Here is a 26,768-nt window from a genome sequence, read left to right on the forward strand (position 1 = left end):
AGTTTGTATTACGCAATTCTGAGAAAACAGAATTGTGAGATGTAAACTCGCAATTGCAAGAAAAAGTCAGTATTGCGTTATATAAACTCACAACTGTGAAAAAAAAACTTGCAATCCTGAGAAATAAAGTCGCAATTCTGAGAAATAAAGTCAAAATTGTGAAATATAAACACACAATTCCGACTTTGTTCCCTCAGAATTGTGAGTTTATATCCCGCTATTCTGACTTCAGAGCTCGCAACTGCAAGTTTATATCATGCGATTCTAAAAAAAAAAAGTCATAATTGTAATATGTAAACTTGCAATTGCGAGAAATAAAAGTCAGAATTATCAGATAAAAACTCGCAACTACCTTTTTTATTTTTATTCAGTGGTGGAAACGAGCTTCCATAAACTAATGTGAGTTACGTGTAAAAGATCCAAAATTTGAAGGGTGGGGGAATCATGATTTTTAACATCTACAAAAATAGTAGTATATTCATTTCCATTTCTAAAATTATATTAAAAAAATAGAACAGAAATAGAACAAGCCTTAAATATTGCCACTATTCAATATTGAGTCTTGAGTCTAAAACAAGGTGCTCAATAAACGAGAGGAAGTATTACTCGGCATTGCACGTTTTTCATACCTCATCTTCTAGCATGTTATTTGTTTGTGCTGTAAGAAAAACAAAGGGGCGAATTCACTAAACAGTTGCACGCTGCAATTTAGCGCAAAACCCTTCGGCGTCTTCACTAAGCACCCGCAATCCAGTTTAACCAGGCGCTTAAAGCGCAGAAACTGCAAATGATAAAGAAAAGCACGGCACATATCCAGACATACAGTGTAGTCGAGCGCAATTTCGGCACTTTAAAGAGCCAAAGTCTGGATTGCATTAGCACAGCCATACTGAACAGTCCCAGTAAAGTATGCCAGATAACGGTAGTCTGCTGTATTCGCCACAACTAAGTACTAAGAACTGCAAGAATAACATAGACTTGCAGGCCATGTAACCTGATTTGCATAACTCCTGAATAGGCCGCTAAAACAAAGCAGAAGGTACGTGCAAATAAACAGCACTATTAGCGGGCACAATTCATTCTTAGTGAATTCCCCCATATAGCAACAGCGTGCCGCTCAAATGACAACGGATACATGAACAGTCACCACAGCGACCGTGTCACTGTTGTACTCTCTGCAGCGATTGCTTCCTTTTGAATGAATGAATGAACAAGTCTCAGTTTATCCTCATGACCATTATCGTACCACCAAACACGAGACACACAGTTTGGATGGACCAATGCAATCATCGTGACAGAATGCGCCACAACCCTTGCACATAATCATGGCCTTCAGCCGACAGTAGCACTTTGATTGGACGTCCTCCATCCCAGAGGTTTCCATGAAGGCTTGCTCAGGTGAGTTTTCACCCTGACTGTTTTGATCCAGCAGGTGACCGGCAGGTATGGCAGTGACGGTGACGGAAAAAGACATCACACCTCCAGCAGTTTCACCATCACCGCTGCAGGACACAGTGGGAGACGTCGGAGTGTCAGCCAGTGCATGAGGGACAGACATGCTGATAGTGCCACCATACTGAGGTCCATTATGGGCTTTCTGAGACAAGAACGTGCGCTGGTGACAGTCACCTAATTGATATGGCTCTGTTTTACCCTGTATACTGTTGCACATATCAAGCTGCGCTCTTGAGCATGTTTCTTTGGTTCTAATAGAAGTGCTGCCTTCGTCTTTGCTGGACAGACAACTCAGCAATTGAGATTCAGACTTTATAGCAGAGCAGGGTTGGGGTGTCAAACCATCATCTGGTTTATTTATGACACATCCCTGCTGTTCTACTTTGACCCTTGGGAAATCCGGATGTCCTTGAGACCCTGCAAGTGATTCCATCTTCCCTTTCACACTCTCCTCCGCTTCGATTTTCTCTTTCTTCAGGTTGGCAAGGGCAGTGCTTGTATTACTGGTTAGGTGGGGGCGTTTGCTGCTCTCGGATGTTCTACCATACGTGGAGACGTTGAGGAGGTAGTGTCCTGTCATGGCTGGCTTGGATACCCTTTTCCGTCCAAAGATGCCTAGATGGACACTCTGCTCAAGGCTACTCTCAAGGTGACCTAACTGACAGGACTGAAATTGGGAAGGTTGACAAGTGGAGCTGGTGTTCTTCTGCTCACATTTGTGCCTTAGTGGATGGAGCATCTGGTCCTGAGTGCCAACTTTGACCAACTTGTCCACACTTCTGACTTGTATGCCGAAAGGAACCTGGTTCCCAAGTTTGTTGGCATCTTCTTCTTTTTTTAACCCAGCAGTGCTGGTACCAAGATTCCCTTTATCTCTTGTAGAAATGGCGGTGGATTGAACCTCCACCTGGGCTAGTGGCTTTGAGAGGATCTTTTCTAAGGGAACCTCTTTACCTTGAAGAAGCTGGGTGACCAGAGGATTATTTGCTGGGATTGAAGAGCTAGGCTTGGTTGCTGAAAAAGGTGTCTGCTGTGGTCTCTGGTTTTGTGCAATTGCGTTGGAGACAGTCACGTTTCCTGCCTGACTTGAAGGTGCTAGCGTCCCCCCAGGACTGAGGAGGTTATGCTGATCCTTGCCCGTCGGGTTCAACGTACACCGAGTGGTTTGAAACCCCATCGAAGAGCGATTATCTTTTAAAAAACCCTGGCTTGCACTGAAGGCTTGTGCAAGGTCTGTATGTCCAGTGGAACCTGAGGAAGGAGAGGTTTGTGAGATAGTCACTGTGCCTTCAGGAGCTGGAGATCCAGAGCTTAGCTTTATAGGCGACACAGATTGACTTCTGCTGCTTGCTGGTGAAAAATCTTCGGACAGGGACCGAGCTGGAGAGGGTGTCGAGGTACCTCCAACTGAGCCGGTTCCAATTGAGGAAGACGAACCGGCTGCTGCTGCTGCAGCGTGCTGTGCACGGGCTAACTGGGCTTTTGCCTTGATGTCAGCTAGGGTGCGTGCACCGGTGCGACCGGGTCGAACGCTAGGGGGTGTCAACGGAACGGGAACGGGAGTCCTTGGAGATACCTGCTCAGTAGATGCAGGGGCAGAGAAAAGTCTTGACACTGGGATCTGCAAAAAGAGAGTTTCAGTGTTACTTTAAGAGTGAAAGTTCCATTGAAGTTAGGGTTAGTTCACAAAAAAAATTAAGTTCTGTCATTAATTACTCACCTTCATGTTGTTCCAAACCTGTAAGACCTCATAAGAAAGACCCGTAAAACCCGTAAGAAGGTCTTATGGGTTTGGAAGAACATGAGGGTGAGTAAATAATGACAGAATTTTCATTTTTGGGTGAACTGTCCCTTTAATGCAGCAAAAAAAAGTGCTTTGTACAGAAAAATTCCCTACCATGATATTAGGGTGCTTTGGGTGGATGCTAAAGGGTTCTGATTGTTTTTTGTTAGAATTGGTATTGTGTTCTTGAGAATTGCTTAGGTATTCCAAGGTGATTGCTAGAGTGTTCTAGGTGGTTGTACACAAGTCTGCTTAGAGAAGTGCAAATCCTCTCAACAAATCACACAATACAACAGCCACACCTTAATTCATATACTGTAGTACAAATGACAAGTAATATCATGTCTACACTGGGTGTGACCATTGTCAACAGATTAAAGCTGTCTACACTGGAAACATCAAAGCAAAACAAAATCCAATTATCGTTTGTGTCAGAAGTAGCACAAATGATTCTAATGGGTTCTATGGGTTCTGATGCATTGAATTACTCTTAAATGGTTAGACAGGTTTGCAACACTGCTTCAAGGGATAATTCACCCAAAAATATAAATTCTGTCATTAATTACTCACCCTCATGTCGTTCCAAACCTGTAAGACCTTTGTTCATCTTCAAACAAAAATTAAGATATTTTTGATAAAATCCGAGAGCTTTCTGACCCTGCATACACAGCAATGCAACGGACATGTTCAAGGCCCAGAAAGGTAGTAAGGACAATGTTAAAACAGTCCAAAAATTAATCGTAAAATAGTCTCTACTGTGTCAGTCTTCGACCTGTGTTCACTAGTCGATTAGTTGACTTTAATGCTCTGCTGTGACGCTATAAGCTTGACGTCGACTAGTCGCTGATCCTATATATAGAGGGTGCAACAGGACAAGGAATCTTTGAAGTCCACATTTATGCTTCATTTCCAAACAGATAAAATGGCAAATAATTTCATATTTCGAAAGCGTTAGTAATAAAAATGTTATGTAAAAATGTTAATAGTAATAGGTTTAAATAATATTTCATGCTGTAACCGTAGGGCTAATACAATATGTCCCCTATGAACAGTATATGTGAATATTAAATGACTTTATGAATTAAGTGAATATCAAATTTATGCTTTAAAAGTATAATCATAGCAGTTTTCATCCATAGTATGTCCATTTAGCTTTAAAAGGCGTCTTTGACGGCAGTATTCTATAAAAATTATTTGCATTCCGATTTTGAAATCAAAAGGCACAAAAATATATTTTTCTCTTATTCCATGGATTTTCCCTGTTTACCTCCACTTGCTACCAGTGTTTTTCCGCAACCTTTTCTGTGCGTGCGGCTGCAAGTGACGTCACTGTGACGTCTACTCAAAATTGGTCTATGTATACATAATAAATAAACACAGTACACACATATATTAGGTAAACAAAACTTTTGGTTTTTGGTCAAAATTTTTGATGCAATTAATCACGATTAATTGTTTGACAGCACTAACGGAAATGTATTGTCAAAACTGTTCTGTGAATTCTTAATAATATAGCTTAGAAACTGCAAGGTTCTAGCACATATTAGTATATAACTAAAGCGCACAGCTTCAGTATTAGTTGAGACACTCCCATAGAATTAATTCACAAACGAAAACGCTCTCTCACTAATTCATTCATATAAACGTAATCCTCACATTGCTACTTTATCTGTATCTGATTTAGAACAAGCAGGAATCTGTGAGAAATATAACGACTTGAAGACGAAAGAACTGATAAAAAAGCATGGGTAGCGCTGCGTCATATGCCATAGCTGTACACAAGGTGTTCAAGTCTCGAGTTCAGGCTTATTTGTTAATTAATAACATCAACAGCGACTGTCAATGTCGACTCAACTTTCATCACATAAATGTCGACTTTAAAATATCTGAATGAACGTTCTGATGTAGAAACCGGATTCGCTGTGGCTTGTTTACAAGGAGAGGAAGATGCATGCTGTCTTTGTCAACGTGTTTTAAGATTTCGACAGAGAGGATGACTTGCAATTTTTTGCCTAGCCTTACTTATTTATACCAGAATATACAGACGATGAATTAACAGAGATGGATGTTGGAATGTCAGAACGCTGATTCCTGCATGCGTCGTATAGTCTACTCTTATAAACACTCGTCGAAGACTGACACAGAAGAGAAGAAATTGCTGAATAAAGTCGCTATTTTTGTTTTCTTTCCACACAAAAAGTATTCTTGTAACTTTATAAAATGATAGTTGAACCACTGATGTCACATGGACGATTTTAATGATGTCTTTACTACCTTTCTGGGCCTTGAACGTGTCAGTTGTGTTGCTGTTAATGCAGGGTCAGAAAGCTTTTGGATTTAATCAAAAATATCTTAATTTGTGTCCTGAAGATGAACAAAGCTCTTACGGGTTTGGAACGACATGAGGGTGAGTAATTAATGACAGAATTTTTATTTTTGGGTGATCTGTACCTTTAAGGCACAGGGTTTCTTCAAAAGAAAGAAACCTAAAACTTACTTTGAGAGGCGGTACTCTCTGCTCTACTTTTTCTTTAGCTGTCACTGTGGATGACGCTTCTGATGAAGCAACACGGGGCTTCTTCTCTGTTCTGAGCTCTGTGTCCTCTTCACTAGAGAGTTTTCTTTTTAGAGGCTCAGATGTGACAGCAGTTACTGGAGATCCAGGCTTATTCATTTCCATTACTGTTTGTCCACCCTCACTAACGGGACTTTCATCTTTAGGGGTCTGTGTCTCTTTTCCTTTCAAACAGGTGACTGCTGCTTCCGAAGGAGATGCTGGGCTCTTACATGTGATTTCATTCTCCAGTGCTTTTTCACTGTCAGGTTTGTGATCCACTGATTTTTGAGCAGAGGACTCTGGAATCAGTTCTTCCTTTGCATCCTTTTTCGTGTCTAAGGATAAATGTGATTGCTCTGGAGCAGGAGGTTTGACTGGCTCTTCAGCTGAGACGTGTGTTACTGTTGATTTTACATCTCTGGATCTCAACTCCATGTGACACACCTCCGTCACTGGGTTTACCTTCTGAGACTCTTTGACAGTCTCTGGCTTTTCAGAGAGGACTGTGCTTTTAGCTGGTTCAGGAACACTCCTATCCTCTGTCAGCTCTCTGGATTCCTCTATACTCAGTCCAGATCTGAAATTAAAAACAAGAAGAGAAAGAACATCAGGAAAAAGGACCTCAAAAACAAAACATCATCTTTGATACATTAAACTAGTGACCCACCTTTTCCATTAATTTTCAGGCTTCACAATGCTAAAATAGGGCATGAAAGGGTAGTGCAATCCTGCTCCTGGATGGCCACATTATGCTATAGTTTAGCACCAGCCCTAATTACAGTTGAGGTCAAAAGTTTACATCCCCCTTTCAGAATCTGCAAAATGTGAACTATTTTACCAAAATAAGAGGGATCATACAATATGCATGTTGTTGTTTATTTAGTACTGACCTGAATAAAAGATGTTTACATATAGTCCACAGGAGAAAATAATAGTTGAATTTATAAAAATGACCCTGTTCAAAAGTTTACATCCCCTTGATTCTTAATACTGTGTTGTTAACTTAAAGATCCACAGCTGGGTTATTTGTTCAGTCATAGTTGTTCATGAGTCCCTTTGTTTGTTCTGAACAGTTAAACTGCCTTATGTTCTTCAGAAAAATCCTTCAGATCCCACAAATTCTTTGGTTTTCCAGCATGTTTGTGTATGTGAACCCTTTCCAACAATGACTGTATGATTTTGAGATCCATCTTTTCACAGGACAACTGAGGACAACTGAGAGACTCATATGCAACTATTACAGAAGATTCAAGTACTCACTGATGCATAAACATGATGCAAAATTTTTTTTGAATTTGAAGATCAGGGTAAATTTAACTTATTTTGTCTTCTGGGAAACGCGTAACTTTCTTCTGTAGCTTCTGAAGGGCAGTACTAAATGAAAAAAAAAAGATATTTAGGCAAAAGAAAAATGGACACATCTCCATTATGTTCAAAAGTTTAACCCCCCCCCGGCTCTTAATACATGGCTTTTCCTTCTGGAACATAAGTGAGTGTTTTAACCTTCTGTAATAGTTGCATATGAGTCCCTCAGTTGTTCTCAGTGTGAAAAGATGGATCTTAAAATCATACAGTCATTGTTGGAAAGGGTTCAAACACACAAAAATGCTGAAAAACCAAAGGATTTGTGGGACCTGAATGAATTTTTGAAGAACAGCAGGCAGTTTAACTGTTCAAGACAAACAAGGGACTCATGAACAACTATCACTAAACAAAAAACACACAGCTGTGGATCATTCAGGTAACAACATAGTATTAAGAATTAAGGGGATGTAAACTTTTGAACGTCATTTTTTTTTTTTATAAATTCAACTATTATTTTCTCTTGTGGTCTATATGTAAACATCTTTTATGTGAAATATCTTATTCAGTTCAGTACTAAATAAACAATAACATGCATTTTGTATGATCCCTCTTATTTTGGTAAAATAATTAACATTTTGCAGATTCTGAAAGGGGGACGTAAACTTTTGACCTCAATTGTAGGTAACCTAAACCAGCTAATCAATGCCTTCAGGATCACTAGAAACTAAAAAAGCGACCCTCCAGAACTGGACACCCCAAACTAGACCATACTGTATGTTTTTCTTTTGTCAGTATTTCCATAATGCGTAGTGGCTGACTTACTGTTCACCATAGTAGCTCTCAAAGAAATGCTCTTTCCAAAGCTCCACCTTTTTTTCCTTCTCAATTTCTTGCCGCATTCTCAGTCTCAGCTCTGGTGTAAACTCCCCTAAGAACACAGTCTTGCATAAGTCACACAAATAATAAGGAAGAATTGCTTATTAACAGCACACTAAGTAAATTTTTTCCACTGTAAAAATATGTTGATACTAAAGAATTGTACTTTTTTTATAAAAATATATAGTTTGTTGAAAAATATTTAAAGGGATAGTTCACCCAAAAATGAAAATTCTGTCATGTTGTTCCAAACCGGTAAGATCTTTGTTCATCTTCAGAACACAAATGAAGACATTTTTGATGAAATCCGAGAGCTTTCTGACCCTACGGGGTCAGAATACTCTGAGATTTAATCAAAAATACCTTCATTTGTGTTCCGAAGATAAACAAAGGTCTTATGGGTTTAGAAAGACATTAGGGTGAGTAATTAATGACAGCACTTTCATTTTTGGGTGAACTATCCCTTTAAATTTCAAGACCACTGGTGTTCAAGAGCAATGCCAGCAAAACAACAAATTACTTTGTCCACATTTAAGCTTTTAGCTACTTTCAATCAATGAGGACTACAACTGACCCTCTGACAACCTCTCCTTCCAAGATTGTGCTGCTGATGTGAAGAATTCATTGTTCAAGGCAGAGCTGGTCACCTTCAGTGCACCATCCATACTAGCCTGCGAAGTATCATTAATAACAATCAGAGATTCATGATCTGCAAAATCATACTGTATGTTCAACACCGCAGGGTTCTTCTGTCTTTCACTACCTGCTGGTCAACCTCTGGCAGCATCTTAAGAAGCTTCTGTTGACACTCCGTAGGCAGCATTGAGAATGTGTGTTTGTTAATGAGCGCTCTCAGGTTGGTGTTGACAAGGATGGAATCTGGCGTCTCAACATCTATCTCACACTTGGTACGCCTCAGTTGTCCTGAAAAACCAAGGCGGCGGGATCAGTTACGGCATCTTGTGTGCTGACACGAATTGCATTGATCTGTGACGATACTCACTTGCACTGAGCCGGCTGGAGCGCTGGGATACCTTACGGGCGCCAGTCGTGTGGCACACATCTGCTTTGACAGAGGAGGACGAGCTGGAGGTAGAGTTCTGTGGACTGGCAGGGCAGCGCTCTGTCTGTTTCAGCTCCCAGGCTAGGGCAAACAGAGACATACTTTTTCATATTTCTTCTGTATTTACATGAATATAACGTACAATATAAAATGCATGTTTTAAATTGCTTAAAGGGAACCTTGAGTATTAAGACTTGTATGGTTTAATATAATGTAAATGATGTCTCTCACTGAAATATGTAGTAGAAAACTCATGAAAGATTTACGTTTTTAAAAAACCCACATTGTTTTATACATATTTTGGACTATGGGGGGCGCCATTATTTCGATGACATCAAATGGATGCACTCGGTGAGCCACTGGCGCTCCTTCTTGCTATTTATACCGCAACACAACTCGAATAATAAAACACTTATAACAATGACCACACCAGTGATAAGAAGAGGAGAAAAGAATGGGAAGATGCCTGTGGACGAATACATTTCCTAAAGACCTGCATCTTTGTTCTTTCCACTTTAGACCTGAATCCTCTGAGGCTTTTAGTAGACCACAGCTACTGAAAGAGCTTACAAACTGCAGAGACAAGAAACGCTGGATGCCATCCTGGCAGGTTGTAAACTTGCCGACACTTGATGATGATGGCACAGCCACTGAAGGAGATTGTGGTGATTTCACTTGACATCTGGGGGCATTTAGACTCCTTGTGGGGAGAATCAATGGTACAGCATTTGCTTTAAGCCTACGCTTATATCTGTAAGGTCCACGCAATTGGCCCAAGGAAGGTATCCAATGGTGGCCTAAGGTTTCTTGCGTGTTTGGTCTTTTTAGTGTTCTTTTATTTAATTTAGGTTAAATTCAAATCTGATTTTCAATTCAGAATTTTATTATGACCTCAGAAGGAACACTCCACTTTTTTTGAAAATAAGCTCATTTTCCAACTCCCCTAAAGTTAAACAGTTGAGTTTTACCGTTTTCGAATCCATTCAGCCGATCTCCGGGTCTGGGGGTAGAACTTTTAGCATAGCTTATCATAGATCATTGAATCAGATTAGACCGTTAGCATCTCCCTCAAAAATGACCAAAGAGTTTTGATATTTTTCCTATTTAAAATTTGACTCTTCTGTAGTTACATTGTGTACAAAGACAGATGAAAAATAAAAAGTTGCGATTTTCTAGGTCGATATGACTAGGAACTATACTCTCATTTCGGCGTAATAATCAAGGAACTTTGCTGCCATACCATGGGTGCAGCAGGCGCAATGATATTACGCAGCCGTCAACTCTGTCCGATCTGCATCTACACAAACTTAGTTCCGGTCACTTTCAGGCGCTGCGTAATATTATTGCGCCTGCTGCACCCATGGTACTGGAGCAAAGTTCCTTGATTATTACGCCGAAATGAGAGTATAGTTCCTAGTCATATCAGCCTAGAAAATCGCAACTTTTTATTTTTCGTCTGTCTTAGTAACTACAGAAGAGTCAAGTTTTAAATAGGAAAAATATTGTCATTATATATGGTCATTTTTGAGCAAGATGCTAAAAGTGCTACCGCCAGACCTGGAGATCGGCTGAATGGATTCGAAAATGGTAAATCTCAACTGTTTAACTCTAGGGGGGGTTGGACAATGAGCCTATTTTCAAAAAAAGTGGAAAGTTCCTCTAAAGCTCAAACTGAATCAGAGGTTATGGCTAGCACTATGAAATATGCTAATACTTCAATGGTGTTTTATCTAGCCCCCTATAGTTAGTCTAACTATACAACAACTTGAATAAATCTTAGACAATAATCAGAGGTTATGGCTAGCACTATGAAGTATGCTAATACTTCAATAGTGTTTTTATCTAGCCTCCTATAGTTAATCTAACTAGGTAACAACTTGAATAAAAGCTGAGACAACAACCAGAGGTTATGGCTAGTACTATGAAATATGTCCGAACCATGCTAGTACTCCAATAGTATTTTGTCTAGGTCCCCCATAGTTAATGCAACGGCATAACAACTTAATTAAAGTCAAGCAGCTAGTCAGAAATCTAGAATCTCACCTGATGTGCCCTATGCTCCATCTAACCATAGTATGGGTTCATTCTGGCTACAGAAAGCGCCCTGATCTTCTTGCTACACTTCTTTAAATACCTCAGACCCACACAGGCATCCCCCAAAATGGAGACAGGAACTAACAATTTGAATTTGCATTGATCAAGTCCTAGACTTGATTGACTTTTTGGGGACAGATGGTAATTTGCATGAAAGACACTGGGAGATAGTACACCCTCAACAGTGAGCAAAATATCTCTAAACTCTTAGGATCTGTTTACCTTTTAGTTTACTTCTTGTGAGAATGAGACCATTGTACCAGACACACAGACACACAAATCATACCAAACACGACTATGAATATCACTTGTATTCATGTACAACCTTATATTATGTTATTGACCTTTCTGAGTGAGAGGAGATGGGTGAGGGGAAGTGGATGGAAAGAACAGGTGAAAAGGGACTTTACTCACATCTTCTCTCAGTGAGATGTGGAAACAGATGTCTGTATCTTAATACACTGTGTGAGTATTGTCTGTCTCAGAAGATCAAAGTGTCTGATGTTCTGTAAACCTTTCTTATCCATCGCCATCTGTAGGCTCTTTCAGTATCTGTCGTCATCATATCAGTATTTTATTTTCTAAGTTGTATTGCGGTATAAATAGTAACAGGTAGCGCCAGAAACTCACCGAATTATACCATTTGACGTCATCGAAATAATGGCGCCCCCCCATGGTCCAAACGTGTATAAAACGATGTGGATTTTTCAGATAATGTAAATCCTTCATGGGTTTTCTACTACATATTTCAGTAAGAGACATCATTTACATTATATTAAGACACAAGTCTTAATACCCAGGGTTCCCTTTAAAATTCACATTGAAAAATTGTAACATCAAATACTGTATGTACAGGATTTGGAGGAGTCGTGAGCCATGTCTTTGACAGTCTTGATAAGCAGTCGTGGGCTGGAGGCGCTGGGGATTCCACACTGCCGCCGTTGATTCCTCTGCTGCTGCTGTTTCAGTGCCTATAAATGCAGCACAGTCAAAACAAAAATGTCCATAAACCCACCGGTTACATAACATAGCTTACTGCTATGTTGCAGAGAGCACAGGGGGTCTCAACAGCTCAAGGTTTAAACTAGCTAACAGTGATACTGTGATAATATCACAGCAGGTCTGGGTGTTATGACAGTTTATATTGTGCAACAGCAGAATTGTGTAATTCAATAAAGATTTCAATATACCACGGTAGATACACCCATGTGGCATCAGTAATGCTTTACTGTATTTATACATGAGAGCAAACACAACAGCAAAAAAAGAACTTCTATTTTTAATTTAGTGATTATATATGTTTGACCTGTAACTAATTATTTTAATTTTTCCATCAATTAAGTTCCACTCGCAAAAAAAGGAAATAATAACATTAGATTAATTACCTCTAATTTGTTTTTAATTCCCTGATTATCTAATTAAGTGTTAGTTCACCCAAAAATAAAAATTATGTCATTAATTACTCACCCTCATGTCGTTTCAAACCCGTAAGACCTTCGTTCATCTTCAGAACACAAATTAAGATATTTTTAATGAAATTCAACAGCTTTTTGACCCTGCATAGACAACAACGCAACTGACATGTTTAAGGCCCCGAAAGGTAGTAAGGACATCATTAAAATAGTCCATGTGACATCAGTGGTTCAACTGTAATGTTATGAAGCTACAAGAATACTTTCTGTGTTCAAGAAAATAATTACTTTATTCAACAATTTCTTCTTTTCTGTGTCAGTCTTCGACATGCATTCACGAGAGTACCATGACGTATGCGTGTGGTGCTGCTGACGCAGGAGCCGGCGTTCTCACAACGAACGTCCATCTCTCTTAGTTCATCGTCTGTATGTTCAAATTCAAATAAGTAAGGCTGGGCAAAATATTGCAAGTCATCCTCTCTGTCAAAATCTTCATATATATTTACGAAGAATGTTTTATGTAAAGCATGCATCTTCTGCTTGTAGCCGCAGCACATCCTGTCGTATCTCATAGCTTCATAACATTTTGGTTGAACCTGATGTCACATGGACTATTTTATCTGTGTCCTTACTATCTTTCTGGGCCTTGAACATGTCAGTTGTCTATGCAGGGTCAGAAAGCTCTCTGATTTTATCAAAAATATCTTAATGACATGAGGGTGAGAATTACTGACAGAATCTTCATTTTGCGTAACCTATCTGTTTAATATGTAAAGCATTTTTTGTAGAATGTTTAGCAAAAACTATCATAATGTGATATATATTGTAATATAAAATATGCCATGACAATAAGATGCCTGTGTTACAGTAATTATTATTTATAATCTAGTAACTAAGCAGAAGTAATAAGTGACAATACCTGTTTGAGGGCCTTCTTGCTGTGTTTCTGCGACGGGGACATGAGTTTGCTGCTGGAGACTGACGGAGATGAACAGCGAGACTGTGGTGAGGACGGCTGAGATTGCAGTTTTGCTGGCACTGAGAATGATAGGAAAGCAAAACATTAGTTGCATGTTTGCACATCAGTACCACAAACACACTTATACTCACACACATAATCGAAGAGGCATATGCACAACTTTAATTGCAATAAATTACTTATATTTCCATATATATACACACATTTAAAAATGTATTTTAAAATATTCGTTTTTTTTAGTGTTTTATATTTTAAAAAGTTTTTAATTTGCACCTGGATAGTACATTGCTGTTACATTGTTACATGACAACTTTAAAATACACTTTTTCAACTCTCCTTCGTGACATATTTAAATTAGCAGAATTTGCACAACATTGTTTAGTACATAACAGATCGTCTGCAATGCATAAAAACACATTTACGTATTCAGCAAATGTAACATGTAGTAACAACACAACATGGGTCCAATAGTAAACTAAAAACCAGGTACTGAGATCGGAACCTTTGAAAATGAAAACACAATGTGTTTCACTGTATACAGTCATCCAAGCATATTTATAAAAGGATGGGTGCTTTTAAAAAAAACGAACACTTGATGAAACTAACTCCTATGAATAATATGCCGCCACAGCAATAATTATTTCCTGGTTTTTGCAGAGTTAGTTTCTTTTTCTCTGACACAACAGTATTTTCTCAATCCTCAGTTTGAAAGTTTCACCAGCTTATTAAGATGAAAGTCTTACTTACAGTACTTGATTCTGCATGAATTCACTCTGTTAGAGTGCATTATTCTCAAATACTTAGTTTCTGCAAGATGAACTAAAGAAAGACCGGCATTTGTTTAGTTCGCTTCGTACTACTCTGTCATATACATGAGGAAGTGGTATCAAAAAAAAAGTAGAATTTCCTGTTTAAAGGGTGTTTTGCATTCAAAGTTTATTTTGACTCGAACAGGGCACACCTAAAACAAGATGTGAGGTCATTTATATATCACAGTCAGCATATGAGTTACGCATTCATGGTTCAGAATCTAATCTACATAGTCCATCCCACAACACATGGCACCAGTCATGATATCTGATAGTGATTTAATTAAACTACAATTTTTAGATTTATTCAAATCAATAAATATCAGTGATATAAATTGTTGAATTTATAAAAGATAATTTGTGTCTATTGTTAAATTCAACTTCTAATTAATATATCAATCTACTTTTACAATGTGTCAATGTTACAAACTGCCATAACACAATACACCCTCTTAAAAAAATGTTCTCATAAACAATTACATGATATTTCAAGAGGCACAACCATAACAAACAGCCATAAATTATATTTTATTTAATGAAAATTTAAAAAAGCAATAGCCGTTTCTATTACTAGTATTATTATATTTTAATATATTTGTAAATAAATATTTAACTATACACTGCTGTTCAAAACTTTGACGCGAGTATGTTTTTTTAAAGAAATTAATAGTTTTTTTGCAGAAGGAATGCATTACAGCAATGATGTTTTCAACATAAATATATATAAATAATAAATGTTTTTTAAACACCAAATCAGCACATTAGAATGATTTCTGAATGATCATGTGATACTGATGCCTGGAGTAATGATGCTGAAAATGCTGCTTTTTCATCACAGGAATAAATTACATTTGAAAGTATATTAAGATTCATTTCCAAGTATGGCTATTCAGAATTCATAAATTGTGTTACCTCTCCTTTTCCATCTTCCTCTGCGTCCATCTTTGCTGTAGGTAGTGGTGCTGGTATTTTCTGTGCATCTTGTATCAGACATGTTATCACTGCTGTCCTCTGAAGCATCTTCTGATAGTTCCTTCACCGCATCTCCAATGTCCTTCTGCTCACATACAAACACAAACCATATACGTCACGTGCCCAATACTCATTTCCATAAAACAGCTCATTTGAATCTTATCAAACAGTTAATGTTAACTAACACATTTAATAGATCATGTACAGCATAAATATGCAAAAATTTGCTACATATTTGAATCTCGTTGACAGATGCGGCCAAACTTACCATTAATTATAATAGTTGTACAATAAATATTCATGTTAGTCAGCAGAACCGTATGAACAAACCAATAGAAAACCCATATTTAAATTTACTTTAGTTTGTAATTAGTAATTTTTTTAAATGCAACTTACAATGCATTCAAGGTAGACATGGTAGCATTATATAAGAGTATAAAGTGCTTTAGCGTTAAGCACATTTACCTTCAGTGTATAGACTCCCATTCTACCGGGGACCTTGTAGAAGATCCCCTCCTCTCCGCGTGAGTTTGTATGGAGCATGGCATTGAGACAGGCAAGAGGCGACGTCCCACTGAAAAATAAAAAATCAGCAGGTTAAATCAATCACTGCCTTCACACTGAAAAGCTGCAACAAAGATCACAGTTCAGTAGTTGATTTCCAGATATTTGTGCATGTTGTGTCAATATAAATTTAAAAGAAGTAACATTTTGTATGAAAAAACTAAAAACATGCTCCTGTACTAGAAGTACGAATGACTGAATATGAATAAAATAACCAAAAAATAAATCCTGGCTTTTGATCTGGGAATGGAAAACATAATAACGGTGTCACTTGTTATGTCTTGTTTTCCATTTCTAATTGTGCAACAAAATGCAAAAATGTGTAAACTTCAGGTAAATTATACTATAGTGCAAACTACTACAAAACATTTTATACACTGCCCTGTAAAGGTCTGTAAATGCCCTGTGGGGTTTTGAACAATATTGGCATGAATCTTTTTTAATCTGTGATCATTTTTGCACTGATAAGGGACAAGCACAAACTACAAAAAATACATTTTATTACATAAACAGTTTTAAACATAGAAAAAACGTAAATTTTCAATTCATCAAAATATCCACCATTAGCAGCTATTACAGCTCTACATAATCTGGGCGTAAATTCATTGTATTCTAAACTTAATTGGCAATCAACTGTTGAAGCTATTAAGGTGTGCTGACCCAAAAATCTTTTAAAAACCTGGGCCAAGTTTAAACCAGTAACCTGGCATCACAGCTGGCAAAGGGGCATGTCTGACTTTGACATGTATATATGTAATCAAAATGAAATTTATTATTGCTGGTCTTCAATGATAATGTCAAGTTACTTTAATGTATTTGCACCAAAAAATGATAGGGATTTATGCTAATACCGTCCAAAATCACACTTTGCCGGGGTGTTTCCAAACTTTTGGAGGGCCGTGTATAATATTTTGATATGCATCTATACACAAACATTATACACAAACGATTAAAATTATACAATATACACAAACATTACAATTCAGTACTTTAAGGTGCTTTTTCAGTTCAACAAATATTTCAACTGTATGCAAATAAAATACAAATGTAATTGTAAGGCCAAAAATAAATAAATCAATAACTTAAGTAAATTATAGTTTGCATGTGAAAGGAAGTTGTTATTTAGTATTATTTCTATACTACTAAAGTTTAAAGGAGTCCTATTATGCTCTTTTACAAAGTCTTGATTTTGTCTTGGGGGTGTACTAGAACATGCTTTCATTTATGTAATAATTTACATTATTACAATACATTTCTCTCAGCCTGGCCATGGCTCGATTAGTTCCGGGTTTAATGAAGACCCGCCTTCCGAAAAACAAAATGTGTTGTGATTGGTTAGCTGTTCCACTGAGTTGCGATTGGCGAACAGCTTAGACGGTGTTTCAGTACTGCCATGCCCCTTGTCAAAAAAGCAAGTTCTGTATACAACTGTTAGCGTAAGCTAGATTAAATTGATTCTTACATTTTAAATATGGGTATTTTTCTTACAGAAACGCATCGATTCACTACAGAAGGCCTTTAATGACCCCCCAGAGCTATGTAAGACACTTTTAATTATGGCTGGATGCACTTTATTAGACTTGTTTTGGACTGATGAAGAGAAACACCTATCTGTGCTAATCTTGGGAGTGCCAGGATAAATTTTAATATAACTGCGATTGCATTCGTCTGACAAAAGGAAGTCATATACACCTAGGATGCATGGAGGGTGAGTAAATAATAGGCTACAGTAGTGTTGGGTCCTATCGTCAGCCTATGACATTTACATTTACATTTACATTTATTCATTTAGCAGACGCTTTTATCCAAAGCGACTTACAGGTGGGGTAATGAGTTCGCCAATACATGATATTATCGTGCTAACTTATTTAATTATTTACAAACTTAGTTTCATTGCCCAAAACCAGCTCCAGTAAAAGGCTAAAAGCAGCCTAACATTATCAAAGAACATCACTGATTAGCCTAGCCTATTCTAGTGCAAGTTTATGCTTTTTAAAAAAACACTCGCATTATAAGTGAATGTATCTACACTGTATGATGAATAAATGTCCTACCACACACTGCACACGTCTGCAGCGCGTTACTGCGCCAACACGGCAACTGGTGTAGATCGCGGCTTCGGCATGTGTTTCGAGCCCCTGTACTGCACACGTCTGCGGCACATTACTGCTCTGAAGCGGCCACTCTAGTCAATGCTTGACTAATTCCTCACCTCGTCCCTACACACCCCCCAACAATTCGAATTTCCGGATTTATTTTATCAGGTTTATTTAATGATATTCTAACGGACCGCGTTGTGACATCATTGCATAAGGAAAACAAACACTGTAGTCCAAAGGAGCCGTTCGTTGTAGTTCTTGAGATTTTTTGTGCTTTTGTCATTTTATTTGTTTTTTACTACTATTTAGGTTAAATATATTTTATTTTTATTTAGTTTTGGTTTAAGACAGTTCAGTTTTAATTATTATTTATTCACGGTTAGTGATTTAGCGCTTGAACTTATAAACATACTCCGCCTTCAAATGTTTGGGATCAGTAATATTTTTAATGTTTTTAAAGAAGTCTCTCATGCTCATCAAAGCTCCATTTATTTGATCAAAAATACACACACAAAAAAAATTATATAATGACATATTATTGCAATTTAAAATAAGGTTTCTATTTTAATATACTTTAATATACATTTTATTTCTGTGATCAAATCTGAATTTTCAGCATCATTACTCCAGTCCTCAGTGTCACATGATCCTTCAGAAACCATTCAAATATGCCGATTTATTATCAATGTTGATTTTTTTGTAGGTTTTTTTTTTGTTGTTTTTTTTGGAAACAGTGATAGTTGTGAAACAGCATTCATTTAAAATAGAAATCTTTTCTAACAATATAAGTCTTTAATATCACTTTTTATCAATTTAACACATCCTTGCTGAATAAAAGTATTAATTTCTTTCAAACAAAGAAAGAAAGTAAAAATTTACTGACCCCAAACTTGGAACGATAGTATATATTGTTACTGTAAATGCTGTTCTTTTGAACATTTTATTCATCAAAGAATACTGAAAAAAGAATTACAGTATCTTAATAATAAATCAGCATATCAGAATGACTTCTGAGGGATCATGTGACACTGAAGACTGGAGTAATGATGCTGAAAATGCTGTTTTAATCACAGGAATAAATTACATTTTAAAGTATATTACAATAGAAAACCACTATTTTAAATTGTAAACATATTCCACAATATTACAGTTTTTTCTGTATTTTTAATCAAATAAATCCAGCCTTGATGAGCAAAAAAAGTCTTCTTTACAAAACATCAAAAATCTTACTGATTCCAATCTTTTGAACGGCAGGGTATTTCGATTTCGAGTTGTCAATGCAACATTTTCATTTTCAGTTTTTCATCCAATTTATATTTTAGCTTATGTCAGCTTTATTTCAATTAACAAAATGTTGGTTTTTTTTAAGTGTTGGTTGAAGATAACACTGAGGAAGTTATATTTTCTACAATTATTGTTTTGTACTATTTGTCTTTTTAAGAAGTCTACTTATTAGAATTTAGTCTATAACAATACATCGCAATGATAAATAGGTTAATAAACACATTTAGTATGTAACCATCATGTCGCATGTTTTAACAGAGCAAATCTGGCAGAAGCAGAAGCCACTAGCCATTTCTGAGGACTAGCACTATGGTCAAAGCCACGGCCATTAGGTCCTCGCTCTTAGGAGCCCCTTTGCATGCTGTGTCAACTGGGGACATGTTAATACCATGCACAGGGATCAGCTAATGGATTTCAGTTAGTTGAAAGGGAAGGGTGTACTACTGTATAATCTTACCTTCTGGAAGACAACAGAGAAATGAAACAAAAAAAAGAGATGTGATAATTAGAAATGTGATAAATCAAGAAATAAAAACAAACTAAAAAATGTATATGACGTGGTAAAGTTCAGGGGCAGCCTGCACAATCTGAACGATAACTAGTAGAGTGTGTGTGATAAAGAAACAGCTATTTTAATAAAGAAATACTCACCTTATTTCCTTAAGCCTTTCTCTCTGAATCACTTGCAGGATCTCTTTATGACTCATCGGTGTGTTGGGGTACTTCTCAAGCACCTGTGAACAGTATTACAGGAACAAGTGAACAACTCAGCAGTGACTCACGCTACAGCAGCAGCCGCAGAGAAAGAATGAGGTAGATACAGTGGTCAGTCCAAAATGAGGTTTGGTTAAAGAGTAATGCTTTTGAATTCTATCACTAGTTGACCTCAGCGAAGCAGACAACACCCTCTGTGCAACTGACCTACTTTTGATTGGGTCAGGGAAATGTGTTTGTTAGAATGAGATACTTTTAGTTTAGTTTGGGAAATGCAAACAGACTCCAGACATTCCAAGAAATCTGTGGCTTTTAGCCACACATGAAGTCAGCTGCTGAATGGAGGGCCAAGAGCTGCTTTAGCTCTGCTGTGTCACGCTGACGATGTGATCTCACATCCTGCAATCAATTCAGACATTCTTTGGTCAGGAAAGTGAAACTCAGTTTCTCAGACAAAAGGCACATACAGTGGCACCATACAGCGTTATTTCAGTGATCACTGATTTTCAATTTAAAGTTTCAGTAATTTTAGTAATCATTGTAGCACTGAAACCCTATTAGGAATGGTTATGGATCTGCGATCTCCATGTAAATTGCATCATGCAGACCAAACTGTAAGTTGTAGAGACTTGAAATTTGGAGGGAGGGAAGTACTCAAAATGCCGACAACATGACCAAGGCTCACCTTAATCGACCTGACAGGGGCGCCAAAGCGAACAAAAGTACAAAATTGCTCATAACTCCTAAAACGTCAGTCGCAGGCTCAAGTGTCACACATCAGATTCGATTGTGAGAATTGTGAGATTTTCAGGGGTTTTTTTATTTATTTTATTTTTTTTAAATCGGAACCAAACCAGAGCAGGAAGATTCTCTGGAGAGTGAATATCAGTAATAATCAAAAAAAAGTTTAACTTTCGACTCACCGTCCCAAAGGGACGGCAAAACGCTCTAAAGGGGCGGGGCCACTTTTAGTAAAATGCCTATAACTCCTGAACAGAATGAGATATCGTCACCAAACTCAGAACACTCATGCAAGAGCTCCATCTGAGAGTACTGGACCACTTGCTGGCGCTATAAAAAGGAAAAACATAAAAATGGCTATACCTATGCAGCCATTTGTCCTATCAATATGAAAACTGCTGTCCACAGCCTTCCTCCAAAGTTCCAAAGTGTATATTTATAAAAAATGTATAAAAAAACATGGTCACCATTGGCCGATAAGGTTTGAGCACCTGTTAGACGAGGTTACTAGAGGCTGATCGGTACGAAACTCGGTGAGCCTGTTCGACTCATGGCCCCAAAGTTCTGTGAGAAATTTGAAAAAAAGATATCGGCCACTGGGGGGCAATATGGCATTTTTCAAAGACGTAAATGATTGTACATTGACACGCGACATTAGTATCATATGATTAGCGTTGGGTATCGTTTGAATTTTACCAATTACGATTCTGCTTATCGATTCAGATTCTTAACGTTTCCTAGTTTCGATTCCAATAACATAAAAAAGTCAATAAAAAAATTAGGTCAAACATTTTTATTCTGTATTTTAACAAAGCTTTCTGTTGCAGCTGAATAACATGAGCAAAAATCAGCAGCCTACAGAACACTTAGGTCTAAGAGAAACCTTTGCCTACGGTTTTAAAAAATACCATAGCAAAAACACCTAATAAACGACTAATATAAATTTCAAACATTAAATTGTTAAAGGCAAGTAAACAGTCAGTAATACAATAGGAACAAGCAAATAAATTAACAGTAGCTTAAATAAATACAATTGAACAAATTACAGAAATGTAAATCAAACAGCATAGTTTTCTTTTCATAAATAAAATATAGATTAACTCATTAAAGTTACGAAATATATTTAGTCAAAATCAGTGAATGATTTTTTGTTCTTGCAATAACATCACAATAGCAGCACGTTTATTAGGCTGCTGTCTCTTTAACACCGAATGCACATGGATTTAAAAATACTGTTACATGATTTCTTTCTTATCTGTTTACTTTCACTTTCACTTTAGACAAAAAAACGGCTGTGTTTACAATGGTATACTGACGTATTTGTGCATATTGGACGGTAAATGTGAAAGACAAGTCAGATCCGGCCCCGAACGACCTTTCTTGCAGTGGAAATGCACAGAATGGTTCGAGAACGGACACAGGCCAGGAACCCATACCGGGACCACTGTTCACTGTGCTTGTGCTTCAGAAGTGTGCGCAAGTTTTTTTTCTCTTTCTGCGCTTAAAACGTTTAATTTTTAACTTTAAATCATATTAAAATGCGAAGGCAGAAATCCTTAAGTGGAACCGAAATGTACGTGACTTATCAAATACCCGGCTCTTGGAAATTTGGAACCGGTTCTCGATACCCAACGCTAGATATGATAGACCTCCTCATTCCGGACAGCTTTGCCTCTAGAACTACTGCTGTCAATTAAATGATTGAGAAGATGAGAAAAACCTACTTTTGTGAACTAGTCCTAGGTTTTTCGCTCAGTCTGGAAAAAAAAAAAACTGCAGTACAATTTTCTGGACTCTCTAGGATGATAATTATCCAAAAAAAATAATTTAATTTACCCTTTGGGAAGCTATAATGGGGATCTCCATTTAAATTAAATGAAAATATGAAATGTTGGCTTGGCAACCAGCTGAAATAAAATTGTTTTTTTTTAAATGTTTTATTTCATTTTAAATGATGACTTTTTATGGTTTTAGTTTTAGTTAGCAAAAGTAACTCTTATGAACTCTTTAGTCACTCTTACAAATCTATGAGTTTCACCATCTGCAATGAAATGATGTCAGACCTTTTCTCAGAAACAACTTTTCTTTTCCGAGGCATTTTTGCACAACATGCCAGATGTAAGTCATTTTCAAGTTCCCACATGTGTCCTTAGAGACATTTTTTAAAAAAAAAAAACGCATTTTAATAAGGTTTGATATTTGTTATTTAATGCAAAGACATGTGCATTTTAGGGGTCCATTTCAAGATTCCACTTATCTTTTGTGGCCACTGTATTGTTTGATTGCTTTAGTTTTAGTACAGTAAAGTATATTATAATATGTCGGAAATAGCAGATATAAAGGCAAAACGCTGTCATGGCACACCTGCACATCTGTAGTTTCCCCATTAGCTTCTTTTGTATAGATCAGTTTGAATGAAACAATGCCCACCTGTGACAGCTATTAGTCTGTGTGCTTTATTTTTTACTAATAATGGAAAGTCTGACTCATTTCCTCAAATGAGTATAGGCCTATCTTTTGTAGGCACCTACAGTTTATTACATTTTTTTTTTCAGTTGAAGCCACAGTGAAGTAACGACAGATCTTTTGTTCTGTATTTTGATTTATGTACAAGTGCAATGGATTATTGAAAAAGAAAAACCAAGTGGACATTTGGTATATGCATTGGTTGTTTGGATTTTGAGATGTGGGTGCTGCACTCAAAAATTGAGGCAGATAAATGCTTTAAGCTTGCATTACACAACAATACTAAAAACGAAAAAAGCTTCATTTTTTTTAAAGTTTTCTGTATCGAAGACATTGTCAAAACGATCCTGGTTCAAACAGATGTGCGAAAACTACTAAAAATGCTATATTATGTATTTCAGAAGAGTAGATGGCGATATCCACCTTATTCTTTAACGTGGAAGTAGGCCTATGGGTGAGACTTTCGGTTCCTTATTCGCTATAGGGAAATAACGAAAAGAATAACGTTTAGTAAATGGTAAAACTGTTTGCACTACAAACCAGTGTGTTCATAATTAAAATAATGCATTAAAATAATACGGTAAGACACACCAATTTGCAATATCAAGTATCAAAATTGAAAAAAAAAAAACACATAAAAATAGCTGGATGCAGATGAGAAGCCAGACCCATAAAATATACAAATAGCCACTCTTATGGGAAGAAAAAGGTGGATAAACTGAACATGCAATGACATCACCTTTTTTTTTTCTTATAAATTAGCGTTTTGTAGTTTAGATGGAGATGATAAGAATATTGTTTTGAAAAACTATTCAGGCCCCCAGACTGCCACTGTTGTGTAAATTAAATGTCCAAAACGCATACAAATGTTTCAGTTTTTAGTTGTCGTATAAATGCTGCTAAATGATTGGAGACATCCTGCATACCTTCCTAAAGAGAAGACTGTCATTTCCATCATAAGATCGAGGGTTTTTTGTATCGATTGTTGGTTATTACTCTGTTATTGTATATTTATTTGTCGGCTGATTAATAAAAAAAAAAAAAGTCAGAGTCATTACATTTTGATTAAACGAGGTCAAATTTTAGGCTAACTTACGTACATATAAACTATTCACAATAACATATATAACATGCATTTATAAAACATGCACTCTTAAAAATAATTTTATTTTTATTTATTTTTTTACAGTGATGCCATAGAAGAACCATTAATTTAAGAACGGTTCTTAAATTAACCATTTTGAAGAACATTTTAAAAATCTAAATAAAATAAACAAACTTTTTCCACTGTAAAGAACCTTTTCTGCATTTGAAATGTTCCATGAATGTTCAAGGTTCTTAATAGAACCATCAACGCCAATAAAGAACTTTTATTTTTAAGACTGTGGTTAATTTTCATTTCCTGCCAACTTTCAGTTTTATGAATTATCTTATTTATTGTAATCGTCCTAGTTCAACATACTGCAAACTTGTTATAACGTTCTTTTTTTAAACTTCCGGTAACACTTTACAATAAGGTGTTAACTTGCTGGTAACATTAGTTAATGTATGAACTAACATGAATGAACAAATGAATGAACAAAGAACAACACATTTATTACACTAAAAAATAATGTTTGTTAATGTAAGTTAATAAAAACACAGTCATTCATTGTTTGCTCATGTTAGTTCACAGTGCATTTACTAATGTTAACAAACAACTTGTGATTTTACTATTGCATTAGTAAATGCTAAAATTAACATTAAGATTAATAAATGTTAATAAGGTTTACCTAACTTTCTTTCATTACGAATTAGATGTACGAATGTTCTTCGTCAAATGTGTGGGTTAGCTGTTGATCACTTGGAGGTAGACATGTACAAATAATGTTTGATTCAGAACAATTCGAAAACAAACATGTAGTTAACAGATTCACTAAAAGATCCGACTGAAGATCGGTTCACAAATCGGACTTCACAAAACAGGTGCAGAAGCAGAAGCTGTAAATATGTGAAACTTTAGTTTTAAGTCCTGAAGGGACACTTGTATCTCTTTAGACATACGCTGTTCAATTACAGTGTAATAACTTAATGTGTCGCATATTACAACCTTGGTTTAAAGTTATATTCAACAGCAGTGCGGAAAGTTCCGCTAATTCAAGATATCATACAAAAATACGGACGTCCAAAAGTAAACAAGCTGCGTTTGACAAGCTGGCGGTGTCTACAAACACAACATGCTCAAGCAAACAATAAATATGGTCTTTAACAGCAGAAAAGACAGGCGAATTCAAAAGTGTGGTAATATTGTTGTGTCCCCCGTAGGTTAAAGACAATACTGGGTTGTTTGTGCGGGTTTAGGCGAGCTAAGCTAACTGGCTAACAAGCGAAGTGTCACTAGTCTGTATACGCGCGCTAAGCTGCCTCGCTCGAGCTAGCAACTGACGCAAACGTCATGCTACAGACGCTTCGTGAAATCACTACCTGGATCAAAAGTTGCCAAATGGTACGTAAATACAAAGAAAATCGTTTCATGCATGCGTTATGTCACGCTTGGCAGTGTATGGATGTAAATGCACTTTGACAACACCAACCGAAACCAGGCCCAGAAATGCATACGCAATACTTCGCCTACACCAAGCGGGTCATGAACTCATAAACACAGTTGTACAAGTGGGAGCACAAGGCGAAAACAAGCTAAACAAACGCTCAAGAAGTCTTCGGTTTTACCGTTTTGGCGGCCTCTGCCCACGTCCTCCCCTTTTTCTTCTTCTGTCGTTCCCTCATGTCTGCAGTCGGTCGCGAAAAATCGACCTGGGTGCTGTACAAAGTGTTGATGTTGCTTTAGTTACCGTGCAAGACCTGCCATCTCTGCCATATTGGGTTTTTACTGTAAGAGACTAATCATGTGACCCTCAGGGAAACGTCATCTTACTGTACGATGACAGTTCGGGGGAAAACCACCTACCCAAAGCTGCTCTCTGTCCATTGTTTTCATTTGTATAAACGTTTCAAACTCCAAACCAGAAGCACACGCTTACTCATAGTATCAGTTTGAAATGTTTTTACCGGTCAAATGACAAGCAGTGCATTTAACAGATGCTATTTATAATCGTGGGCTTAAAACAAGAGCTTTACTTTCACATATTAGATCACAGATGGATAATATATAATCAAAAGTTATATGTGCTTAGTTTTCGATGCATTTAGCCTGGCATTGCACTAAACAACACAATGCAAACCTAGTGGCAGACTTGAAGATGTCACAAGCAGACGTTTCAATTCAACATAAAAAAAAACAAACAAAAAAAACTAGTTTCTGGAGTTTTAAATTATAATACAACATTAAACTATTTGGGCACTTTATAGTGACACTTAATAAAACAAAAAGCACGTTTAAAGTTAAAGGTTCATTTAAGCATTCAAAAGTGGTCTTTTGCAAGTTAAAAATGTTTTACACAGGAAATTAATAGCACTTTTGTTATCAAACATTTTACCACAGCATTTATGTTATAAAACATACTGAGAGATATGAAGACTCATAAAAATACTCATATTAGTCTTTAAAAAACTAAACAAACTTGTTTTATTCTACATAGTGCAGGTCGCCCCCTCA

The 26,768-nt window shown here is 36.9% G+C and overlaps 1 protein-coding gene across 2 annotated transcripts; it reads right to left on the minus strand.

The window, feature by feature from the left end:
- Positions 1–262: 262 nt before the first annotated feature.
- Positions 263–26,102, minus strand: asxl2 (ASXL transcriptional regulator 2). Of its 2 annotated transcripts, XM_051133092.1 has the most exons (12): positions 25,883–26,102; positions 19,904–19,986; positions 15,771–15,879; positions 15,246–15,390; positions 13,465–13,583; positions 11,987–12,104; positions 8,980–9,120; positions 8,740–8,900; positions 8,551–8,647; positions 7,923–8,028; positions 5,736–6,372; positions 263–3,076 (listed from the first exon to the last, which is right to left on the minus strand). In XM_051133092.1, the coding sequence occupies exons 1-12, from the start codon at positions 25,937–25,939 to the stop codon at positions 1,238–1,240; spliced, it is 3,612 nt and encodes a 1,203-aa protein (XP_050989049.1). In that variant the 5' UTR covers positions 25,940–26,102; the 3' UTR covers positions 263–1,237. The 2 variants fall into 2 exon arrangements, with proteins under 2 accessions (XP_050989049.1, XP_050989050.1); XM_051133093.1 differs by lacking the exons at positions 15,246–15,390; positions 15,771–15,879; positions 19,904–19,986; positions 25,883–26,102 and adding an exon at positions 14,272–14,392.
- Positions 26,103–26,768: the final 666 nt, after the last annotated feature.

The sequence above is a fragment of the Labeo rohita genome, chromosome 17, assembly GCF_022985175.1.
Source record: "Labeo rohita strain BAU-BD-2019 chromosome 17, IGBB_LRoh.1.0, whole genome shotgun sequence".
In the NCBI taxonomy this organism is placed as follows: Eukaryota; Metazoa; Chordata; class Actinopteri; order Cypriniformes; family Cyprinidae; genus Labeo; species Labeo rohita.

Excerpts from the sequence above, each read along its gene's own strand:
- asxl2 (XM_051133092.1), bottom strand. The coding sequence starts at position 25,939 with ATGAGGGAACGACAGAAGAAGAAAAAGGGGAGGACGTGGGCAGAGGCC. Across the intron at positions 12,105-13,464 it reads GCAAGAAGGCCCTCAAACAG|GCACTGAAACAGCAGCAGCA; the intron begins GTATTGTCACTT and ends CTGCATTTATAG. Across the intron at positions 6,373-7,922 it reads GAGAGCTACTATGGTGAACA|ATCTGGACTGAGTATAGAGG; the intron begins GTAAGTCAGCCA and ends TTTTAATTTCAG.